The 23845-nt window shown below is 34.3% G+C and overlaps 1 protein-coding gene across 1 annotated transcript; it reads right to left on the bottom strand.

The window, feature by feature from the left end:
* Window positions 1–656: 656 nt before the first annotated feature.
* LOC149793481 (uncharacterized) lies at window positions 657–23773 on the bottom strand. The gene is made up of 7 exons (XM_089967471.1): window positions 23621–23773; window positions 17663–17749; window positions 15240–15307; window positions 6892–7212; window positions 6247–6344; window positions 3816–3978; window positions 657–1636 (listed from the first exon to the last, which is right to left on the bottom strand). The coding sequence occupies exons 1-7, from the start codon at window positions 23719–23721 to the stop codon at window positions 1503–1505; spliced, it is 972 nt and encodes a 323-aa protein (XP_089823597.1). The 5' UTR covers window positions 23722–23773; the 3' UTR covers window positions 657–1502.
* Window positions 23774–23845: the final 72 nt, after the last annotated feature.

The raw sequence follows: 23845 nt of genomic DNA on the forward strand, positions 1-23845 counted from the left end.
ATCCAGCGACATCCAAAACAGTAATGCTAATGTTTCAGTTCAGAATAGTCACATTGCTCACAATAGTGTTATTAATATTCATGTTGATTTAGGTACGTCTGAAAAGTTAACTTGTTGTACAACAAGTTGGTAAATAGAATGGTATAGCGTATGGTCAACATCAAATTCAACTAAGTCTTTTTATATCAAAGAACGTTTCCAAATATAATCCCGCTGTTTTATGCACTGGATTTACTATTACATAAAAATAAAACCACGTAATTATTAACTTAAAAGATTTATTTAGTCTTCAATTGTGTGAATAAATTGTTTTCAAATTTTGGCACTCTGGTCATGTTATAACAAATTTATATTTGTGTGCATTTTATTGTGAATATGTTAAGTTCGTTGTAATTATCTGGATAAACCGAGCATTCAACTGAACATTTGAAAATTGTTGTTCTGGTTTACTGAATTTGAATGTAAATAGGCATAATGACATTTATATTCATTTTATCATTTGCCTTAATCCAAACAGTTTACCTATGACCTCTAACATTGTCATATAATTAGACTGAGATGTCTTAGTTTAGTGTTTTCAGTTCAGTTTTGTGTTTAATAGTGTGGGCAGGGGATGGGTCGGAATGAATGTCATTGTATAACAAACTAGACAAAAATGAAGTTTTAAAAGGTTTATTAAAGTCAAAGTAGATCTGAATTATGTCAGGGTATATTCAACGAAATTTTTGTATGAAAGTTTGGTATTCATTGTTGCAGCTCTAATTTGCATGGGGGGATTCTGCGCCAATATGGAAAAATTAAGAAAGTGATAGAAACAAAACTTTGCAAAAGCGGTCTGGTAAAGAGTTTACAGGCTTTATCCTCGAAGTTAAATTTAAAGATACCATAATACTTATATGACTAAGACAAAGCTTATCAGTTAGCATCAGATATACTGTGTCACCTTCACAGAAGAAACTAGATACATTTCTAAATCTTAATTACATTTTTCACAAAAACTGTAAAGATACACCAGCTTGTTTTGGTGAAACGAAAACCTTATATAGAACTAAAGGTACAAAATTTATGACAGAAAACCATTCTTTAATTCGATATTCATTACCTACAAAAATGCTGTGTCCAGCATAACATTTTGTGGCCACCACAACTGCGGTTTATTTGTACTTCATTTGTGCATGGAAGTCTGGTTATGATCGGTAAATTGTTGTCATGTGGTTTCTCTAAAGTTATAAATTGGCAAAGCAAGTAATAGCGTTTGATATTTCTTACTTACCAAGCTGTCATTTATACAAAATGTAAGTGTGTAGAAGCTTAATTCAGTGCTGAAAAATACGATTTTGGACAGGCCGATGAAATATGCATAACGTACAATGAGAAAGGTGGCGCAACCGTCAAAGTGGAGCACTGCAGTATCTAATCCAGCTTTATGTGCAGAATAGAAAAAGAGGAAATAAAACATGAATGAGATGAATAAACATGTCAGAATCTAGTCAGAATCCATGTCAAACTTTCATAAGAATCACAGCGACCGCCACGCTAAAGTTCAATTGCATCCAGGATCTGAGTCCACTAGCCAGGGAGCAGGAAACCTTATTCTGGTCTTCTTTTGTGATTTGTGAGCTCACGACATCTGGACCTATAAGGAAAAAGAGGGAGTACAACAACTTATATCAAATGACCATAAAAGATGGCAAGAGATACGAATTTCGCTATGCTAACCTAACCTACTTTTAAAAACATCTAATTTCCAGCGACTAGGGTATTGAATTGTGTGGCCAGGTAGACTTTGATTTCAGAAACTGGAACGTATAATAATTGGGATAGAGAGACAAGAAATATCAGGGTGGTGTTGATCATAGCATATTTTTTCAGACCTTATAAAGGGTACCAGGATAGAACAAATGAATAGATGACTTAGATTATATAATGGTAGGTATGTAAGACATGATTGACACGCATCTTGAGTCAGACTAAAAAGTTATACCTGAATTTGATTTTAGTCATATAAGCTACTGTGATGAAGGAGGTACTGATCAAGTGGATATGACGTAGCTGTAATAGCGGAGGATTTAAAATGTCGCCCTTAAACCGTTATTTCAAACATTAGCAGAATTGCATGGAAAGGCAAGACAAAACACAGCTTTAAAGAGGGACCTGAAAGGAGCAAAGCATCTTTTTTGGCAATATCGATGCTAAATTGGACAAGAAGCACTTATCTAAAGGCAATCAATATCTTCTATTAGGTTGGTTTTATGAAGGATGGAGTGGGATCTGCAAATTAGGTTGTGAAGATGACCCGATGCAAAACAAATGTAAGGAAACTCAAGATCGTAATAAGACTTTATATATATATATATATATATATATATATATATATATATATATATATATATATATATATATATATATATATATATATCAGATGTGCCAACAATGGGGCGAAATGCATGTTGATTACAGGCAGTTACATATTTATATTCATTTCTGCAGCACAAGTGCGTGATGGGTCAAGCTACAATTGTAATCACTCACATAACGTTAATGGATTTTCAAATAACGAAACTATCATTTGATGATTTCTGGTAACCAGGGCTAAGGTTATATTGGCCTTGGTTCAAGACTGTCATAAGGGGCAAGAGGATCGAAGCGCTAAAGATACAGCCAATAATGGGTACAATAATGAAGACTGTTGGGTGTAATTATATATATATATATATATATATATATATATATATATATATATATATATATATATATATATATATATACTGTAGTCTTTATATCTGAATTACACACCCTAGTGACTTATCACTGCAGCATAACCTAGACTTTTGGCCGGATCTCTGTAATACTGATGTTACCAGAAGGAACCGATAGTTTGACAAAACAGAGTGATCGTCATGATTGTTAAGAAAGATATTCCAAGTAACTAGATCTTCGCTAACCTAGTTTGCTTAAGTTTGTTTTAACGCCCATGGTCAAATATATGAGGAGTCATTTAAATGCTCTAAAACTATGATTGCACAGGTATGTAGTGCGTAAGTAATTGCAGGGACGCGCCTTTTCAAACGAAACAGCACAACGGCATACCTGGTCTGGTCAAGGAATCATTCAAACTAATGCCCTTCTAGATGCAAGTCTTACATTCCAATCATTCAGCCTCTGCAAAAATTGAAACGCATTTCGCCCACCTCGAAATAGAGAGTGAAAATCTCAGGCATTCAAGTCAATTCTGATTTAGGCCTGAACATTATTTCTTTTTAATGACATGGATGTTCCGTTCAGAATATTATCGATTGTTTTAGCAAAAGTTCAATATTCTACTAAAAGTATGTTTTCTATCTGATTCGATCTAGCTCATACAAGCGCAAGACTGTGGCTATCCAGCACTAACAAACGCTCATCAGAGGATTATCAGACATGCATTGATATTATCTTACTTCGAAAAGATGTCAAAAGGACCAAAGAATATGTTGTGGAAAACAACATTTCGTCCAGTCGAATTTATGTTGTCTACATCTACAGCTTTAATATTTCAATAATAGCTGGTTGAGTAAGTGTTTATTCCGCGTAAATTTGTTTCGTACTTGCCTGGATGGGCGAGTGGATTTTTACAAGGTTGTCAACCTATGCATCCAATTGAAGTCCACGTGATATCTCAGAACTATCTGGTAACGGGTGTAGGACACCATTTTGCAATATAACGGAAAGTTTAGTGAATTTACAACCATGCTACGTTAACCTGTAATGATGCTGGAAAGCAAGACGATTTCAGAGTATATACTATACTGCTTTGTGTCTATTAAATTATATACCTGTATGTTGAATCACAATTCTGGTTCGAGAAGTGCTTGTTGGCATAAAGAACTGGATGCCGGTGGGGACACAGACCATCTTAGGATTGTCTTCACAATATTGTATCGTCGGCCATACCACACAGCAAAATGACGAGTTTATTTGTATACTACAACCACCGACCTGAAACATAGGAATACAGTTAGACTCACCACAGAGTACTACTGCATCACACACACACACACACACACACACATATATATATATATATATATATATATATATATATATATATATATATATATATATATATTTATATAGGGGCCTCGAGTGGTAGAGTGCTCTAATGCGCTCTCCGTTACGGATCACTGCCATCTTACCTCTGTCTGTGTGGGTTCGAGTCCAGGATTCGGCCAATGTGGGCATGTGAGAAAGCTTGCCAGTAGCTTATCGTGGGTCGGAGGTTCTTCCCGAGGTTTTCCCGGGTTCTTCCTCCACCATTAATACTAGCCGCCACGCATAGCCTATCGTGTGCTGAGAAAACCCCACAACAACAAGAACATCTGTTATAAGACAAACACCCCTCACCGTTCCAAGGTATCTCTGGATTTTGTATCCTCATCCACATTTGCTAGTACAGCATAATTTGATCCATTGATAAAGGTCCATATGACAGGATAATTTGTGTCAATGTTGGCCAAGTTCTCTTTAGCATTGTATGTTAGGTTAAAATGTGTAAATTATTTAGTCTATTAGTAACGGCATCCATAATCGATGGAGGAAACTACCTCCAAGCTAATCAAAGGTTTCATTTTCCCTTTTTATATTTGATAGCAACATGTAACAAAACATAAAATCCGTTCATGGAACAATCTGTGCTGTAAACTTTCATCATAGGTTATTGATCATTTTAATAAATATAACCATGTTTGACTGTTAATTGATATTGTTGTTACCGAGTATGTTAGCACCCTAAAAAACAGAATGCTTTTTACAAAATATGGTCAGTTTCTTCTGAGCAGGTTAAAAAACAGTCGTGTAATATTTACTTCTAATATTGCAAGAACACAGCTCTATCTGTTGGTGGATTTACATCACTTCTACAAATAAAAGCCCATTACGACACGATCATTATGTGAACTTTGATTCATTTCTACTGATCAGTGTTTAGAAATATAATTCGCTTAATTATGACTCTGTTGCAGCGACTGCGAATATATTTGAGAGCAGATCAGTAGCATTTGTGTAGAGTTTAAAGTCCCCATAGCTTGGATGATGTTCTATTGAGAGGGTTTAAGCAGAGATCATTTGCATATTTATCTATATTATTAACTGCAACCAATGTCTGACATTTATGGTACCATTTTTAATCATTTGAATTAGAAAGGTATTCATGCCAGGATTTTCATCTATCAAGTTCTTTCAAATTATATTCAGGGGCTTTGAAGAAATGAAGTTTAAATATGTTTCTAATTTTAGTAACATCAATCATATTTGATGGCGATTCAGCATCGTTTATATAAAAGTTAAAGGTTGTTATGCCAAGATGACTTATGTCATGTTCAGTCAAATTCTTTTTAGAAATTATGGAGAATAAGTCATTTAAAGTTCTTGTACTTTAGAATGTGCGGCCACATCTGACGGCATACTTTCCTTCAAAAGCCAAATTATTTAGGCATGTCGAGAGAAGTCGTTTAAAGACTATATCAGTGCTGTCAATGACAGTCATATTTGATAGCGTATCTTCATTATTTGTGTAAACGTAATATGCTTTTGAGCCAGAATGCTTTGTGGCAAGTTTAGTTGAAATTGGTTTTGCGGGTTTTGGAACTGATGACACTAGCATCTAATGATGGACGAGGGATAGATTTATTCATGCTCAGGAATGGCTACCGTATTTAAAATTCGATCATCATCGCTTGTATAAATTTGAAAGGTTTTCATACCAGAGTGCTCCTTGCCAAATTTAAATCAAGTGGCTTAAAAAAAATTCTTTCTATTTATATTAAGAACTGACATGACCTAGGGATCAATGTGTTATCTGCATAAATTGGAAAGATCATTATGCTCATTTTTAATTTTTATATTATAAAATATTGGACCCCTTAATTTTTGAAGAAGTTTAGAATAGAAATTGTAAATGGCGCACGATGCACCATGCACGCAGGTGACATTTTTGATAGGTGTTGCAAAGAATCATAAATTCTCTCTCTCTCTCTCTTTCTCTCTCTCTCTCGCTATATATATATATATATATATATATATATATATATATATATATATATATATATATATATATATATGTGTGTGTGTGTGTGTGTGTGTGTGTGTGTGTGTGTGTGTTGTTAAAGTTCCAGTTATTGTGTGCGATAAGACGTAGTTGACTAAACATCCGTATTGGATGCCTGAGCAACACAAATCTGTTATAAACAACATTCCTTTTCATTATACCTGTATGCTAACCGATTTCCCACTTGCCAAGTCTTGTGTAAAGGACAGTAGTGATGCTTGAAATCGTTCACACGTACAGAAATTCTCCGTCATTGGTTCTTGAGAAACGAAAATTTGAAGAGAATACAACTATAATCATAAGTACTAATCGAATGTTATAGGCTGTAATAGCATGCATAGTATGTTGACTGTGCTGTGGCGAGACCATAACATTAAACAGTATACAACCCACAAAAACATTCAAAGTGTTTGAATCCTTATGAGATTTGAATATAAATTTGCTGTTAAATATCATAGAAATATTTGCGTATTTTTCCACATGGTGTTATGCGTGTAACACGGCTATTATGCAAGATAAATATGATAAATGTAAGATTGGTTTACGCACATCTGTAAATAGTAGTCACTCACTTACTTTGATGATCTTAAAAATAGTGAGAGCCATATTACAATGCAGCTAGTTCGTTATTAGTTTTGTTATTATGAACGTGATAGCTCCTATTCTTAAGCCAGGAAATGTTAAAAAGTAAACATATCGCTGAAATATATTTTCCTTTTGAATAAATGACGACTTTTAGCAAGAGAATACTCAGAATGAGAGAAATAAAGCATATTAAGCATAATAAGGAAATATAGTATACATACCTATGACATTCAGCCAAACTGATTGTATGTTTGGAGTTTTCCACGCAATCTTTGGATACAATGTATAGTTTCCTATATCTTTAATAGACACATTATGGATCAAGATGCCAGTGGTACCATTTGGTTCCACTCTCCCCTTGTATTGAGGAGATACGTGGAAGCCCTGTTTAACAGAGCTATAGGCAATCGCTATTGTGCTGTTAATGAGCCACTGGAGCTGCTTTATTTCTTCATCCGGATCGGTCCTAAAATCCCAATGCAAAATTGCTGTCTGGCCTGTGCACTTATTAATTTGTGACGGCATAGCGGTCCATTTTATTCCTGCAGAAAATAGTTTTATGCTTTGATAATAATAGTTTTATTTTGCCATTGTTACAACAACAATAAGGAACGATTATACATATACACAGATCTAATGACCCACTGTTGTCACACATATCCCAGTCAATTAAATTTGGATGAAGAAAAGCAATTAAACTCGAATTCACCCTAAATTCCACCTTGATTACCATAAATAGCACAATATAGACCCATTCCATGTTCCGTTAGGTCAATTACGTAGAGTGCAAGCCACCATTACTTCAGAATGCTTTAGGTATGTGTGGTGGAAGTGAGGTCATTATGTAAATAAAGTTGTTCTTATTTTAATCCTATTGACCTTGATCATTGACCCTTTGACTCTCAAATCTTTAACTCAACTAGTAACTCATCAACAAATTCTGACACATGGCCAAAACTATTTTTGCTTAAAAGCTATTTTATTCTTTTGACCTTTGACCTTTTGACGCGAAGATAAAAAAACAACTCGTTGGTAAGGATTGGCTTATGTATGTGATTTAAAACAAAAGGTCTTGTTCGGAAACTCTCTAGTAACTGTAGAAGGTGACGATTTTTGGCAGTTGAACACATTATTTTTTCGCCTTGAAATTAGACCCGTTTACCCTATAATGTACGTGTTTCGTCCTTTTCTCCAAGTGCAAATTATCCTAGCAATCTGGTACCTACAGATAGTTATTGTGTGCTAAATAACGTTTTCATTTGTGCCTGAAACATTTATTTTCACAATCGTCTTTCTGAGGCATATATTTGTGATATAAATCTGCATTATAAAAACAACAAATGGGGCTTTGTGCATCTTACATGTAAACAGGGAACGTGTTAGTTATTTTTTTAAAAACATAAAGGATTTCGCATATTTGCTAAGACCTTTACATTTGCGATAAAGAAGCGATCGGTGACACTTAAATAAAATATTACAAATTGCTCTCATTTAAAATTAATAATAATAATAATAATAATAATAATAATAATAATAATATATTGTTACCACAATAATATTTACATAAATACATCGCATATTATATCATATTATAATCCATGGCGGTGGAGAAAACAATTCAGTAAGACTCATTGTTGAATCAGTCTAAGCAATATTAATGGGTTTTAGATCAATACCGACAAGAGTATGCATGGTAGAGTAGTGCTTAAAACAGAGGTGTAGAGTCTACGACAATTAAACGTTTTGACTATACAACTTATAATAAGAAATATAAGCAACGTTCATTGAAATATGCTCTTAACTGACCAATGTGCCTAATTTATTACCCATAGGTTCTAAAAATGGATAGATTATATAAACATGCCAAGTATTTATATTAATATCATTGTGATAAAAATAATATATATACTTCGCTTTTGACAGACAGTAGTTTCCATTATTTGATTTCAAGTTACAAAATTAAATAAACAATACATTTTGAATTATTATAAACATAAGATTTAATACACCTAAAACCTGTTTCAGTCACAACTATGCTCGAGTATAAAGTATCTCTCTATATCAGGATTGCAATGAACATACTCCCTAAATATACTTATGATAAGGACTTGTAGATTTATCTAATGTGAGGTAAATTAAAAATATTACTCACATTGATATAGGGGATTCCTATCTGACATAAGGTATATTTTTAAACCTAGTCGTATAACCTCTCGCTCTCATTAATGCTTTAACCACACACATACATTAACACATCCATGACGACGTTTTGTACAAGAGCACAAATTCATTTAATATAAAAATATATTTTACTAGGTGTATTTTGTACATTCTATACATGATGGGCATCCAGACTAATGGCTAAACTCGGCCAAATCAGAAATATGACGTAAGACATTTTAAATCAGTGTATAGCATTTGTTTTCCTTTTTTTAAATTTCTTTCAAGTGTTTGTGATTAATTCTCACAATAAGGTTTTCCTGTGTTTAATGAATGTCCTATGTTATGTATATTTGATTTAATTTATATTTGATTTAATTTAATTGTTTGTAATTTGTAAAAATCTTCTTATTTTGATTTCATTACATGTCAAAGTAATGTAATTTGTTTATTACGAATTTGATATTTTCGCGAAAATTCAGTTTGACCAGATTCTTTAACTAAACACCAAATAATAGAAACACTGTTTCTATTTTTGACTTAGTTCCCGACCTTGATTCAGAAATCACTGAGACAAGTAAACAACATTTTATTTTTATTCTATTCTTGAAGTAAAATGATTGGTTTTTATCAAGATCATACTGGGAGTACGCAATTTTATATGTAAAAAGCCTCTATTTCACAATTCTGGGTTTTCCGAAATTGCGCAGTATTCGGGTTTTATACCGATGTCTATAGACATTTGGAGTTATATTTTAATTTTTATTCAAATTATTTGGATTCCAAAAGATTAATTCTTTTTCCTGGATTTATTTGAGTACTCATACAGAATTCTTGGACAAAGACTTTTATTTGAATTTATTCGGAAATTCAAACAACGGAATATTATTGTCTGTGGAATAACAAAAAAATAAAATAATAATAACCAAAACTGCACATCTGTACAATAAAATCTACAGTATATGTCATCGCCTCCCATCTTGGATTTTTCATCGAGACATATACTTGAATTCATTAGAACAAGTCATTACTAGGACTTTCAAAATTTAATTCGTGGATTAGTCTTAGATTATTTTTGGAATTGATTCTTAAAACCGTAAGTTCTTATATTTTCACTTTCACTGTGTTTTTCCAGTGAAAAAAATTATTTGTTATATTTTTCAAAGCTTGATGGTTTCACTGTTTCTTTAGTTGCTCTTTATTAGAGCCTAAACACGTAACATAAGACCTAAAGGTTGATAAATGTCGAAAAGCAGAGACATCTTGCAAGTTAATTTAATCCATAATCCAAGTCAGATATATCTACAGATAAAGAAATATTAATATTCATTTGTAGTTTCATTATCGCTTTTGAAACATTTGATTAAAAAGAAGTCTCCAGACGATCATGTATATTTATGGCTTCGGTATTTTATTGTACAGTAAAATAAATTTTTTATATCGTACCAAGGCAATTGTAACGTACCTTCGCCTGGACTCATCGGACTCATCCGATGGCATGATTCAAACAGTGGCACATTGCGCAAATGGACCTTTCCGCAACGCGAAAAAGAAATCAAATAATGTTCAGATCATTTTTACCTCACATCGCGTTAATAACATTTATGAATGCTAACTTGTAAAAGAAAGAGAACATCTTTAACGTCAACAGCTTGCAACCATTAACGCAAGAACATCATTGACGGTAGGATCACATTTGCGTTTATGTTGCTAGTCACTGCATTTATACCAGGCTATTTTTGGCGTTTAATGTACAAATTTGTTGTGTGATAATTTATTTTCACACAGCTTAATATTCTGGACAACTGTGACATATATTCGACCCTGGAAACAGCGAGCTATGTTACAGGTGTATACTCGTTGAGATCATCAACGATCCAAATACGCTTCTGACAAGGGATAGTTAATCTTTGTGCGATATATAACGTAATTGCATAACCGAGACACAATATGTAAACGCGAATTTAACAGCTGTAACGTCAACTTGTACAAGTGTTTAGCACAATAATGTGCACCTGATTAAAACCTGGCATTGCCATAGATATATTTCGTCAGCGACTATCTTCAGAGTGATACAACAACCGGATACGACATGTTGGGAATTATCTATGATGCATTTTGAATAATTCTTGTTGATGAGTATCTCGTGATGCGACGATAAAATCACGTGGAGTCCATGTTGATAAGAAGTTTTCATGAACGTTTCTTTGATATATTTACTCATCACCGTACAATGAACTTGATTTGACCGTTTATGCATTTATTATCTCGTCTTTGGTACAGTAGTCGTCGTGGTATTGTTCGTAATAAGCAACACGTAATGAATCATGAAGGGAATCACATGCCATTGTCGTAGACTGTCCTTGATCAACACAGGTGATAAGTTCAACGTAGTTTTATAACAGACATGTAAGAAACGTTTCCATTGTATATTTTGGTACAGTACAAATTTCACCGCAGATTATTACAAGTAGAATATATATTTTGTCCCATACGTTTAGTTGTCCATGTGTCAACTTTCCAAAATGAAGACTCTATGATATAATCTGCTTTAACATGTCTGGTTTTCATTTCCGCGACAAGTCTATGAGTTAGTGTTAACACTATTACGTCACAGTCGTGTACGTGTGTACGAAAGAAATTAATTGTCCTTGTGGTTTTACCAGATCTTTTCTACCGTTAACATAACAGAGTTTATGTAGTACAAGTGGGTCGTTCACCGACGGCGCATTTTATAATTTTGCGAGAATTATATTTTGTGACATGCTTGAGGCGTGGTATAATCTGCGGATTTAGGTCTGGCATGGAGATTTTCTTGTTTTACTAACTAATGACGACATTGTGGCTTCCACAGTGTAACACGCATAACAACACCGTTTAGTCGTCTCTATAAACAAATGAATGCTTACCAGTCTATGAAGTTGCTGCGCGGTAATGCAAAACTAATAATTGCTAATCTTGGTGCTTCGGTGGAAAATCAGTTAAATTGGTACTGATATCGGCTAAGACAGGAGCTAGATGAGTGTATTTCTGCGATTATCCGTCGTAATAATTAATGATATGTCCGAAAGATTTACTAGTTTTTGATATATTTACAAATTTTTTAGAAATAAATGTGCCCATGCGTACATAATTCTAGGCGAGAAAATCCAATCGGCCAGATCAATAACTAGACGTTGACATAAACGAGTTCAATCATTAGGCGCTTCTGCAATAAATCTAAAGATTACCTCTCAGTTAATATTCATTACTTGTCAAACTGCATATGCATTTACATCCAGATGTGGTTTAGGAAGCACATTTGTTTCTTCTGAAGTTCATAAGTTATAATAGCTCAGCGACAGTTTAATCTGTTAAAATGTTTTTTTATTAGCATAAAACGCACAGTACAACTGGAGCCCATGCATGAACATTACTGGGCAATAGAACCGTACCATCTTATTTTACACGTGGCGGATTAAAATGCCTTAAAGCAACGCAGGAATAACCGGCTGAACGTCTCGAGAAAATGTAAACGACATTATCTCGGGGGTCCCCGGAGAGTCGAGTGGTTTAAGGCGCTAGTCTTTACACCGCACTGACATCTCACGTCTGTCTGAGTGGGTTCGAGCCTTGGGCTCGACCAACGTGTGTATGTAATAAAACATGCCAGCAGCTCCCCGTGTGCTGGTGGTTCTTCTCGGGATTTTTCCTGAGTTCTTTCTCCACCAGATCTAATGGCGGCTATGTATTGCCTATCTTGTGCTGAAAATGGTGTTAAACATAACACCACAAACCTCAAACCCTACTGTCTCCGCAAATCTAGTAAGAACAACGTTGGGAAAATGACCCTTGAGAGGTATTAACTTGAGGGTAGAATGACCAAATCGTGCAATATAGGGTTGACATTTTCATTAACGTGCAGAATAACACACGACCATATCGACTATGATAAACTATCGGTGTTATAATTAGTATCCAAAGACTGCATACTCATAATCAACAAAAGATCGTTGAATGTCGACAACAAAACAGTTTGGAACTGGCTTCCAATTATATATTTGTCGTGTAAATATGCCGTATCAAACGTAACTGTAAAACATTTGCTTACAATTTTATAAATGTCGTAATTCTGATAATTTCTTTGTACTTCCTTTAGTAATCGATTGTGTAAATATTGGTTGCGACATAGAGCACCAAAAGGTAATACAAGCTGATCAAATTTATCAGAAGAACATCACTGCAGAATAACGACAAAGACGCATAACGGTTTTAATAACTTCTGCTATTGCGCGAACAGCATCATCGCTGTAAAATCTTATTGTGCGTTTTACTGAACATTATAGATCAAGTGACCAAGCATGCCCGTTATGTTCAATAGCATTCATTCGTCTAGAATCGTGATATTTTAATGTGTATCTACACTGCGTGCTTACGTTTTGTCTATCATTGTAGGTTTTAGTTTAAGCTAATGGTAATTTGCAAACAAATGTTGGGATATCAATCTTGTGTCCATGATTGTGGATTGCACTTTAAGATAATATTTATAAACATGCCGACATGGCCTTTTGACCTTAGAAAGTTTTGATAGAATTATCTCATTCCTTCTCTAAGTTCAGTCACTGGATCTATTTACTTTCTGTTCAGAGATAATTTGAGAGGAATCTTTGATTTAAAATTATTAATTGGAATTAGAAAGTGTTCATTGACATTTTGGACTATATCACTAGTGTTGGATTATTATGAATACATTCAAAGATATTCTGGAGTATATCATTGGGATACATCAAGAATTTTGGTATGTCAGATCATACAAGTTTACTTGCATATCAACACATGTATTTCAATACTGGGACCAATTGAGAACACTCGATAATCTTGGATTTATACTAGGCCTTTTAGGATTATTTGGGATTTAATTCACAATGTTCTAAGCTCCTCTTAGAACAATTTTTTTTAACTAAGAGAAATAAATTTATTTGTTGATTTTACTAAACTAGTTTGTTTCGATTCGTTCTTATATTTAGTGTAATACAGAGTCGTATCAATATTTATTAGAATTGTATAAGATGTTCCATTGATAGTGTTGATAATAATTGGCCGTTTAATGGCAGGTACGTCTGCGAGAGTTACAACACTCTGTGGAACACTAACCTTCCACCGAAACATTTTATATTTTCGTATCGCTACTAATGCATATGCACGAACCGCATTGTTAAAATCTTCTTGTTTGATTTGCCACGCGGAAAAAAATGAACAGCGTTGTCGGCAAGAAATCAGTATCAAGCATCCATGAATATTCTCGTAATTTGTGTGAAATATTTCGTGGAAGGATTATACGGTATTGGAACTCCAATCTCGGCATGACTATGCAACTCTCTGTGTACAGAATTGTAACAACCTCGGAAAGAAGTTCACTTATCATAATATGTGATCGTCGATGAGGTGAATTTATTTCATTAAGTAAAAAGTATTGTTTACGTAGTCGTCTACCCTTATCAAGAAACTTTACCACTGTGATATATACATAGGTGTTAGATATTTCTAATGTAAAAAAGTAAACAATTATATATTTGCAAGTTATATAATAATCGATCAAAATAAATTGAAGCGGCTTTTCATGGGGAAGATTTCTCAGTCTGATGGACGATGTATAAATGAATACTGCTGGGTGAAAGCAGATCGTATTCGTCGCGGTGGTGGCCCAATTACCTGTTGAAGATGCGGAATAGGCGTTAACGTTAAATATGCAGTATGCAAAAAAAGGTCGGTGGTAACAATCTATGATGAAAAACATGAAACAATTCTGACAAAAAGTTCGCAATAAGCACAGAATTAAAACAAATTGCTATTTCATAGATATTTTGTAATACTAACTTTCCTCGTTTTGCACGCATATTTTTGACGCGATGCGAGGTAAAATTCATTTTCTAAAAATAAATTTGTAGGGTAATTCTTCTTCTTTCCCACTGCGAAAACGTTCAGTCGCCCAATGTATTGCTTGAACCCGCACCATTCTGGTCGCGACTCTTGTAAAGATTAAACAGAAACTTTAGTTCTTATATTCACTATTTGTACTTCAGACAGATTATTTTAGATACTTACAAAAATCTACTGAAGGTATGCATGGTTTACATATAATGAATGTGTGGTTTAATATGCAATAGTTCGTAAACAAATACATTATCCATATCCATATCTGAGGAACATATTTTCATTCAAACAAAAAAAAAAATGATTAAAATTAATTTTTAAAAATTCACCTGCTTTTATATTTCAGGCAACTGTCCTTAAAATGTTGCACCACAATCATTTCTTTTCAATTAAAGTTTTTCAAATAAAGTTATTACATTCTCTTCATCAGCCTTATCGCATCGTTGTATAAGTTCGGTCCATTTATAAGTCAAGAAAGAGAAATCAACAGACTTACCTTCAGTATAATCGATGCAACGAGTCAGGATTAGAATCAGAAGAAAATATAAATGATATCGCGTAATTCTGAAAAGAAAAATGAGCTTCTATTTGTACCTGGCACTTAATATTCCTAGTTACAATCATTTTTTGAAACAGTCTAATCCACATAAAAGAACAATTATATTTATTTAATGTTGCTTTTTATTTTGATGCATTTTGTTAATCGAAAGAGTGCAGGGCAACTTTCTGTTCTTCAAAGATATACTTTGAAATGATAGACAAAAAAATAAAAGAGATGCATATACAAATTTAAGAATGTTATCTAACTGGCTTAGTCCCTGTTTCCAAATAATGTAGTAATAGCAATATCGAAAGGGTATATGAAACAAAGACACAATTAATTATTGAATAAATTCAATCCTTTCTATATTTACATTCAGATAGGATATGAACAAATGATATTTTGTAAATTGTTACCAAGATATAATATTTTGTAAAATATGGCCTACAGGTTTCAAAAACAATTTTCCATGACCTACCTTGATACAATTCAGATTGGAAGTGGACAACATTGAAAATGCACGTTGTAATTTAACATTACAGCAAATTCATTTTTTAACAATAATTCATCAATGAGGCCAAGGCTCTACTGTCCTAAATAAATTATCGGCCAAGGCTCTAATGTCCGAAACAAACTCTAGGAATCTAATATAAGCCCTTTTCTTATTTTAAACTACTGTGTATCGAAACCATCTTGGATTTTATTGAGAAACTCTAACATTCCAGATTTTGCGAGATAACTATTTGCCATTTTTGAGTGAAAATGTTCACAAAATAACATAAGTACAGATGAAATATTTGGACTTTGACCTTGAACCCGATATTATGGATAGAATATCGTAGAGCTTCTCTCAGACTGCCTCAGAAAAGAACAACATGCTGCGCTGATTTCGCAGAAAATGTCGGAAGCCATCCTTCCAGGAGAAGTGGCTGTTACAAGACTGGGAGGTTAAACTGGCATTAGCTTCGTATACGACCAACTACATATGGCTAGAAGTGTATTAGCGAAAACCATATTCCAATATCACCATCTCGCAGAGACAACTAGTGGATCGCCACTATAGCCCTAATGGTGGTGGTCTGATCAGCAATATATATAAAGGACCAAGTAGTAAACCTTATAAGCTCTAAAGGAAATCCCCAATGATTAAATGACTATTTATTTATAATAAGCAGTTTTTACAAGATTTTCAAGATTGTTATCGCTCAAGCCATTGTAGAGGTCAGACTGGCTCCGTTTTACATATCGGGCCATTTTTGTGCCTTGTATGGAGAAACACGTGTCGTAATGTGTGGAAGAGTGGAAAAAGCTATAACTAATTTTTAAAGATTTCCATCATGGTCATCAAATAGGCTGTCTCAAGGTTTTCTTATATGACCGAATCAGGTACCATACAAAGTCTTTAGTGAAAATCTAATGTCAATAAGAGCATCTGCTATGAGTTAATAGCTTAAAAAGATTATCAAGATGGCTGGAGTAGCAGTCATATTGATGTCTGAATGGCACCATTTTTATTTAGGACCAAGTAGATAAAATATGAAATATTTCTGTGTAAACCTCATATCAATATGACTTTTCATTCAGTAGAAGTTGCTATAACAAATGGTTTACCTGGACATCAAAAGGGCTATATCTGGATGTCAGGTCAGCATCGTTTTAATTTAGGACCATCTAGAATATCAAGAATCCTTTCAATTTAAACCCAACGTCGCTGTGTTAGACTGTTGGTGAGAAACAGCCATAAGGATATTTTAACCATGGCCGCCATGCCGACCATATTGAAGATCAATTTAGTATCATTTCCATTTAGAACCAAAAGTACACGCGACGATGGCCATCCGATTATGAGAAATAGTGATGATAATATATGAAAGCTATATTGAAGGCCAGATCAGCGCCATTTTCCTTTGGTAACATATAAACGTCAAACAAGGGTTTTCATTGAAAACCGCGGGTAGCCATGATTTTTTCCTTATGGAGGAGCAATGACAGAATAGTTTTCAAGATACACAGTCTCTGTGGCAGCTCTAACTGATGTCTGAAGGGCACAATTTTCATTTAGTAGCAACTACACATAATATTAAGTCTTTTAGTGAAACATACATGCTAGAATTTAGAAGTACGAGCAATAACAAGCGTTTCAATCTGGCTACAGTGGCAGCCATGTTAGATGTCCGATAGGAACATTTTCATTTAGGACAAACTAGGCCTTTGAATTAATGTTTTCGAAATGTTTTGTAGCAAGATTCCCAGTAGTTTAGGAGGAGTAATGAAAACAATCATGTTCTAGCGGACGACGGACATCGGACGAATGACAGATGAAAGGCCTTTGCAAAAACCATTCTGGTTTATGACCAATACAATTAAAAATTACAAACCTGTATGTCTGTGCAACAATGTTGTCACCGTAATCCAAAAAATGATGTTTCTGTATGTTTTTGGTATTTAGCATCCAAGGGTTTATTCTGAAATCAAAGTTGCTACAATGTTAAAGATATTCTTCAGCCTGAGGTTTACATTCACTTCAGAGAAATAAACTTTAGCATAAATATAGCTTGTTTCGAAGGAGTTGATTTATTTTAGTGTCTACTTTGAAATATCGTGCATATTAATATCGTACGATACAGCTTCATAAAAAACCCATTGTTCACCACAATTTCAGAAGTGGTTATTTGGACACAACGACTGTAAAAAAGTGGTTAAATTTGTTTCAAGAAAATACCGTCAACGGCATATAGTGTACGTCTACTTGTATTTATAATTCCTCTTTGTAGGTTCTACCAGAGCATGACTGACTCTAAACGCTCTAAATTCATGGTTAAGAACTAGATCGCTGCACAGTAACAGGCTGAATGAAATTGAGTGCATGCTCCAGAATACACTAAAGGTGGCCTCATTCGTACCTGAGGTTACGATTTCGCTAAATTTGATGGCGGAAGAGAGGTTTGAAGAAGGGTTTACCTTTGTATTGCAGTCTCAGCTGGCACTATACATCTCATAACGCTGCAGGAACATTTTAATTGTCAGGTTATCGGTCTTGAACATAACTTATTTACAGATACTATTATCTTTCTTGCAAGACTTACACATGACCTAACGTCCGACCATTTGTCCACATCATCTAGGTTAAGTGCCAGTCAGCACAAACTTCTGTTAAAGGGCTTGTTTAAGAAGAAACGTGATTCAGCAACACCAATTTTTCTTTGAGTCATAATGATTTTGACCTTTCATAATTTAACCCACAATTCACACATATAAAAACTGGCCAAAATAATAAGTGCGCCGTCAGCATTTCCATGCAATGCACGTATCACCGCAATACTTGATGGAGTGAGACGCTTGTGCTATTACGGGCCGGGATGTGATGTGTGATTTTGATTTTTAACGTAGCTTTAACAATTTTTCAGTCATAACGCTACGATGTCTGCAATGTGGCAGTTTATAGTGATGTCTAGCACTGGGGCATCATGTCGCATACATCTAGCATGATGTCCCACCCAGTCACATTATCCTGACACCGGGCCGACCAGTCCCAACACTGACCTCTTAATGCTGAGCGCCAAGCGAGGCAGCTGTTAGTACCATTTTTTAAGTCTCTGGTATGACTCGGCCGGGGATCGAACCCACCACCTCCCGCATCCAAGGCGGACGCTCTAACCACTAGGCCACCGGAGCGGTTTAGGAGCCGGGGTATATTCACGCGCATAAATTAATTTGTTTAAGTAATAAGGGTCACCATGCCATCCCAGTTAACTAACGCAAACTGCACATGCAACGTACGGTTATTTAAAGACACTCTACTGAATACATTTGCAAAATGTAACTTTGCTTTTATTTTCTATACTTGAAAATTGATTTTACATATATGAACGACAAGAGTATAAATGTTACTTTCCTTGCTCCAGTTTGAATGTCAAAGGTGGACTTAGTTTTAACTGCAACTTGAAAACGTTTAAATAAAGCTATATACATAAATATTGGTATTTCTGTACATCTGCATTTTCGTGGAATGATCTGTAAGGTCAGGACTCAGTTCTCAGGTCAATATCAATTTTGAGTGTTATTATATGTTTTCTCTAGCAACATTCATAACTTTAGGGTGCATCATGTACCCATCATATGTATTAACAGAAGTGACATATCAGCAATATCAAAGTTCTGTGTGAAGTTTTCTCACTATTTGTACCGTTGACTGTAACGTTAAAGTCATTGGAGGTAGCTTAATTAAATGAATGTTTTAATCCTAATTTCTGAATCTATACTTTATTTTCATTTACTAAATAGTATTCATCCATCATGGCCTGAGATCATGTTATATAACACTTATGTGGTCCGATTTACCGATTTAAAAGATCAATGTTATTTCTCATATATGGGCTGTAGATCGTAAACTTTTAAAGTAACGGAAAATGTTTTGCTCGGTGTATCTTTTGCCACTATCAAGATGCCATTTGGAAAGTTATGGTAACAGTCATCTCAAAGTTACTTTCTTGTGATGTCTTAGCTGTAATTTGAAGCCATTAAAAGTAACATTATCCAACACTCTACAGTTTTACATACTGACTTTATAAGATTTTAAGACTCTTAGCCAAAACATCGTTACATGCTAATATGCATAGATTACTTGTCAAGTCTTGAACTATAACCCATATTTAGAGAGATGAAACTGAAATATGTTTATATCCAGGATAATCTGACTGTTTCATATGCCATTTTCATGGTTCTATCTTAAATGTAAACACGTTTACTTTTTTATACAGGATTTTTCTCAGAAGGGGTTTAAGATATTATGAAGGAGTTGTGCATCTAATAGAGAGATTGTGTTGCATAACACGTCCTGTTATTTCTCAAGGTCACGGTTAAACCCATAACACTTGTGGTGTCATGTTAAATTACTATACGACAATTGATGATTTTGCTTCCGATCATCTTAAATTAGGCATAGCATGTAAACACATATGTTTCCAATCATCTTAAATTAGGCATATTATGTTAACACATATGCTTCCAATCATCTTAAATTAGGCATATTACGTTAAAACATATGCTTCCAAACATCTTAAATTAGGCATATAATATTAACACATATGCTTCCAATCATCTTTAATTAGGCATATTATATAAACACATATGCTTCCAATCATCTTAAATTAGGCATATTATATAAACACATTGTCACTGAATCATTCTCTTTACATCTGCTTGTTTAGCCCATAACTCTGTGATAACTGGAAAGATTTCACGAAACCATTATTAGACAGTGTGTCACATACCATATACTCCCACGTTTGCCACAGCGTCATGTTCGCAGCAAGGCAGGATAAATTGTAATTATGTGATTTGTATGCATTTTCTAGAAGATAGCTTTTAAACTACTTAAGATACTTGAATGAAACTTGAACCAGTACACTTTATGATACAGCTGACATATTCGAAGTTCTATGGTCAATGCGATGTGTAAGGAAAGGTTCACGAGATGGCATTACAATGTTCTGTACGATACTTTTGTTACTTGTACCCTTGGGGGTTGTGTTACACATAGTTGTTTCAAGTTTTAAACGTTGAGAGGGTTTCTCTACATGCTTTTATCATCGACCCATATTATGCTATTGTGAGATCATGGGTGTTTTGAGTATGTAAAACTTAACCATTTTTGACATGGAATTATCAACTTTCTGTGCGTGCAGCTATATCAATATCTTGTATAAATATACCTACGTTTGTCTGTGTGTCCCGGTGGCCAAAGAAGAGGTTTCTAGTTTCCGCGGTGGTATCCCAATCTAACTTTTTAAAACTAGCTCATCCCAATTTTAATTTCTTTTTTTTTACCTTTGTTATTTCCATTCTAGGACGGGCAATAAACCTAGTAGTGTTAATAATGCATTAATGGAATATTATAAAGATATGCTGCTTTTCTGAAGATTTCTTTCCTAAAAATACTCTCCATTCATTCCATTATGACACAAATGCTGGTACCAATGAACTCCTCACAAGCACATTTTTATGAAATAGGCTTTGAATATGAGTGTTCCAGGTACTGGAGTCAGAGTGAGGCATTACATACACTATCATGAACTTCGTTTATCATCTGTCCTGCATGAACTTATGAAGTTAGAGTTCCCTTAACAATCGAATCAAAAATGCACATTAATATCGAACGAAAAGACCTATTTGTTTTACATACTAGTATTTGTTGACAATTAACAGCATCCATAGCAACCATCAAAACTCCATAGCAACCATGTAGAAAATACCGGTTTTGGGTTTTCATATCTGCACCAAAAATAAACTGGTAACGTGTTTATCAGATTATTGGATGAAACGCGTGTCATAATTTATAACAAGTATCTGTATCCTTGGCCCTCACGACAACTATCTGAAAAACGTAATTTTCACACCGTCTTCAAAACCACTTCATTTAAGGCCGTCAAACATCCAAGAATCAAGCATATTTAACATCAGCCAGATAGAAACTTGCTTTTAATATTTTTAAAATCTATAATAGTAATTAAAGTCAAACTTTAAAAAACAAAGAGAAATATTTTACAGTTTCTACAATTCCTGTATGTATCCAGAGCAAGCAACTGTCTGCTAAGGAACCAGCCAATTCTTTTTTTCAGTGGGGGAGGAAGACCTTAGATTTATTTTCAAACCATCCATGTTTTCTTTATTACCTCAAGATATATAATTCTTTACAACTAATATAACTGGATATAACATTTTTAAATTCAACAAATTAGAGCGAGAGTGTATTAAACGCTCAATGAAGACTGAAAATGTATAGTTTTTGGTGTTTAAATACTTCAGCCCCACCCCCCTCCGAAATTTATATGAGCAGTTCTCCAGTGCAATGCAATCAGGAGAACAATCTCTGAAACAAGTTTAACATGCACATTACTATTTCTCTTTACATTTAATTCAGTTTAAGACTATTGGGCTATCCTGGTTATTTTACAGTATGCTCGTTTACCCCTGGATTATTCACTTTATTTTCAAAATCTTGTCAAGAGTTAGAACCAGTTCAAAATAGTTCCGTTTATAAAATTATGGGAATAAGTTGGTGGGTATATATGATATACTTTGTTCATTTCTGTCTATGGATCCGTCTTATTTATTCATAACAAAACTATACTATATATATGTGTGTGTGTGTGTGTGTGTGTGTGTGCATGTGTGTGTGCGTGTGTGTGTGATATAAATAACAGATTGAGGTCTCATTATTTTAATATATTATTTTAAGAGTGAGGGTGAGAGAGATTATAACGTGAACTTCCAATCGATTACCCTTTGAGAGGACCCCATTACAAAGTAAATTAATTGCTTTATCCACGGTTTATGCTCTCAAACCGTGTATTAAGACTGCTTTACTGCAAGGAGAGTACATTATTATGTATTAAAATTATGTCATTCCATCGGTGACAACAGTACATATTCTTTAATAATCAAATAAAGGTGTGTGAAATCAACAGCCACTCTCGCGCCATTGGCGCCTTACATTGCTATTTTGAATTGTCACGTGATCTATTTTTAGACGAGGAAATCCCCCGCCTGGCAACGTGTTGTAGTCTTTAAATGTGATTTGCAGCCTTATTATATTAAAAATAACTTAATTTAATTTGTTTTCAAGATTTTTGATAAAACGGCAAATGAATGCAAAGTAAAATATTTGCAAATGTGTGCAGTGAAACCTCTTTAACAATACCAATGAAACCCACTGACTTTTACATGAGTTAAAAATAGAGGGACTTTCCAAATAAAAATAGATGAATAAAAAGCTGTCGCTGGTCAGAAAATCCGTATGTATGTATGTATGTATGCGTTTGTGTTGTGTGTGTGCGCGCGCATGCGTGATTATGTACGTACACACGTATGTATGTATGTATGTATGTATGTATGCATGCTAAATATCGGAATACATACACACCTTTAAGTGTAACGGAACAGAACCTTTTCCCTCAGGTATAAATAATAACGACTTTCAAATTCTCAAAAGATAGGTCATTCCATGATATATCAAGGTATGTAACTGAATATGGACTAGTAAATGAAATATCAGTATATGCCAGTTTCGATATTTTCTATTGTTATGTCGTGTATCTCTTTCACAAATATATTTGGTTATGTAAACTTCGAAATTCTGAACACACTTGCTATACTGACACAATACCCACCAGATTCGACGTGGGCTCAAATTGCTACCAATGTATTGATTTGGATATTTCCAATGGGACGAAACATTGAAGCAGCTGATGGATATTGTGTTTACTGCGCTGCTGGTATAAATATAATTGTATTAGCATTTAATAAACATGTAAAAAAAAATTAGTAATACTTACATCGACGGATGAGACGAAACGAGCGCGTGCATCCAAGATATTCGTTTTGGACGTATTGAAACAAGCCTTTTGTGTATGCTAGCCATTTCATAGTGTCCCATAGTTCGTGTGATTTTTATATGGGAGCGGTCACAGTTTGTAATGAGGCGTAGGGCTGCAGTATACACTGGCGTGATTTAAAGGAGTGGTGTTATGCATACGTTTAAAAGGACCAGGGATCCCAAA

The sequence above is a fragment of the Sinohyriopsis cumingii genome, chromosome 8 (assembly GCF_028554795.1).
Source record: "Sinohyriopsis cumingii isolate HCF-2022 chromosome 8, ASM2855479v2, whole genome shotgun sequence".
Taxonomy (NCBI): Eukaryota; Metazoa; Mollusca; class Bivalvia; order Unionida; family Unionidae; genus Sinohyriopsis; species Sinohyriopsis cumingii.

Bases quoted from the DNA above. Each gene is read 5' to 3' on its own strand.
- LOC149793481 (XM_089967471.1), bottom strand. From the start codon at position 23,721: ATGGGACACTATGAAATGGCTAGCATACACAAAAGGCTTGTTTCAATA. The intron at 7,213-15,239 runs GTAAGTCTGTTG...TATTTTCTGCAG, and splicing joins TTGCATCGATTATACTGAAG to GAATAAAATGGACCGCTATG. The intron at 6,345-6,891 runs GTATGTATACTA...TCGTTTCTCAAG, and splicing joins AGTTTGGCTGAATGTCATAG to AACCAATGACGGAGAATTTC.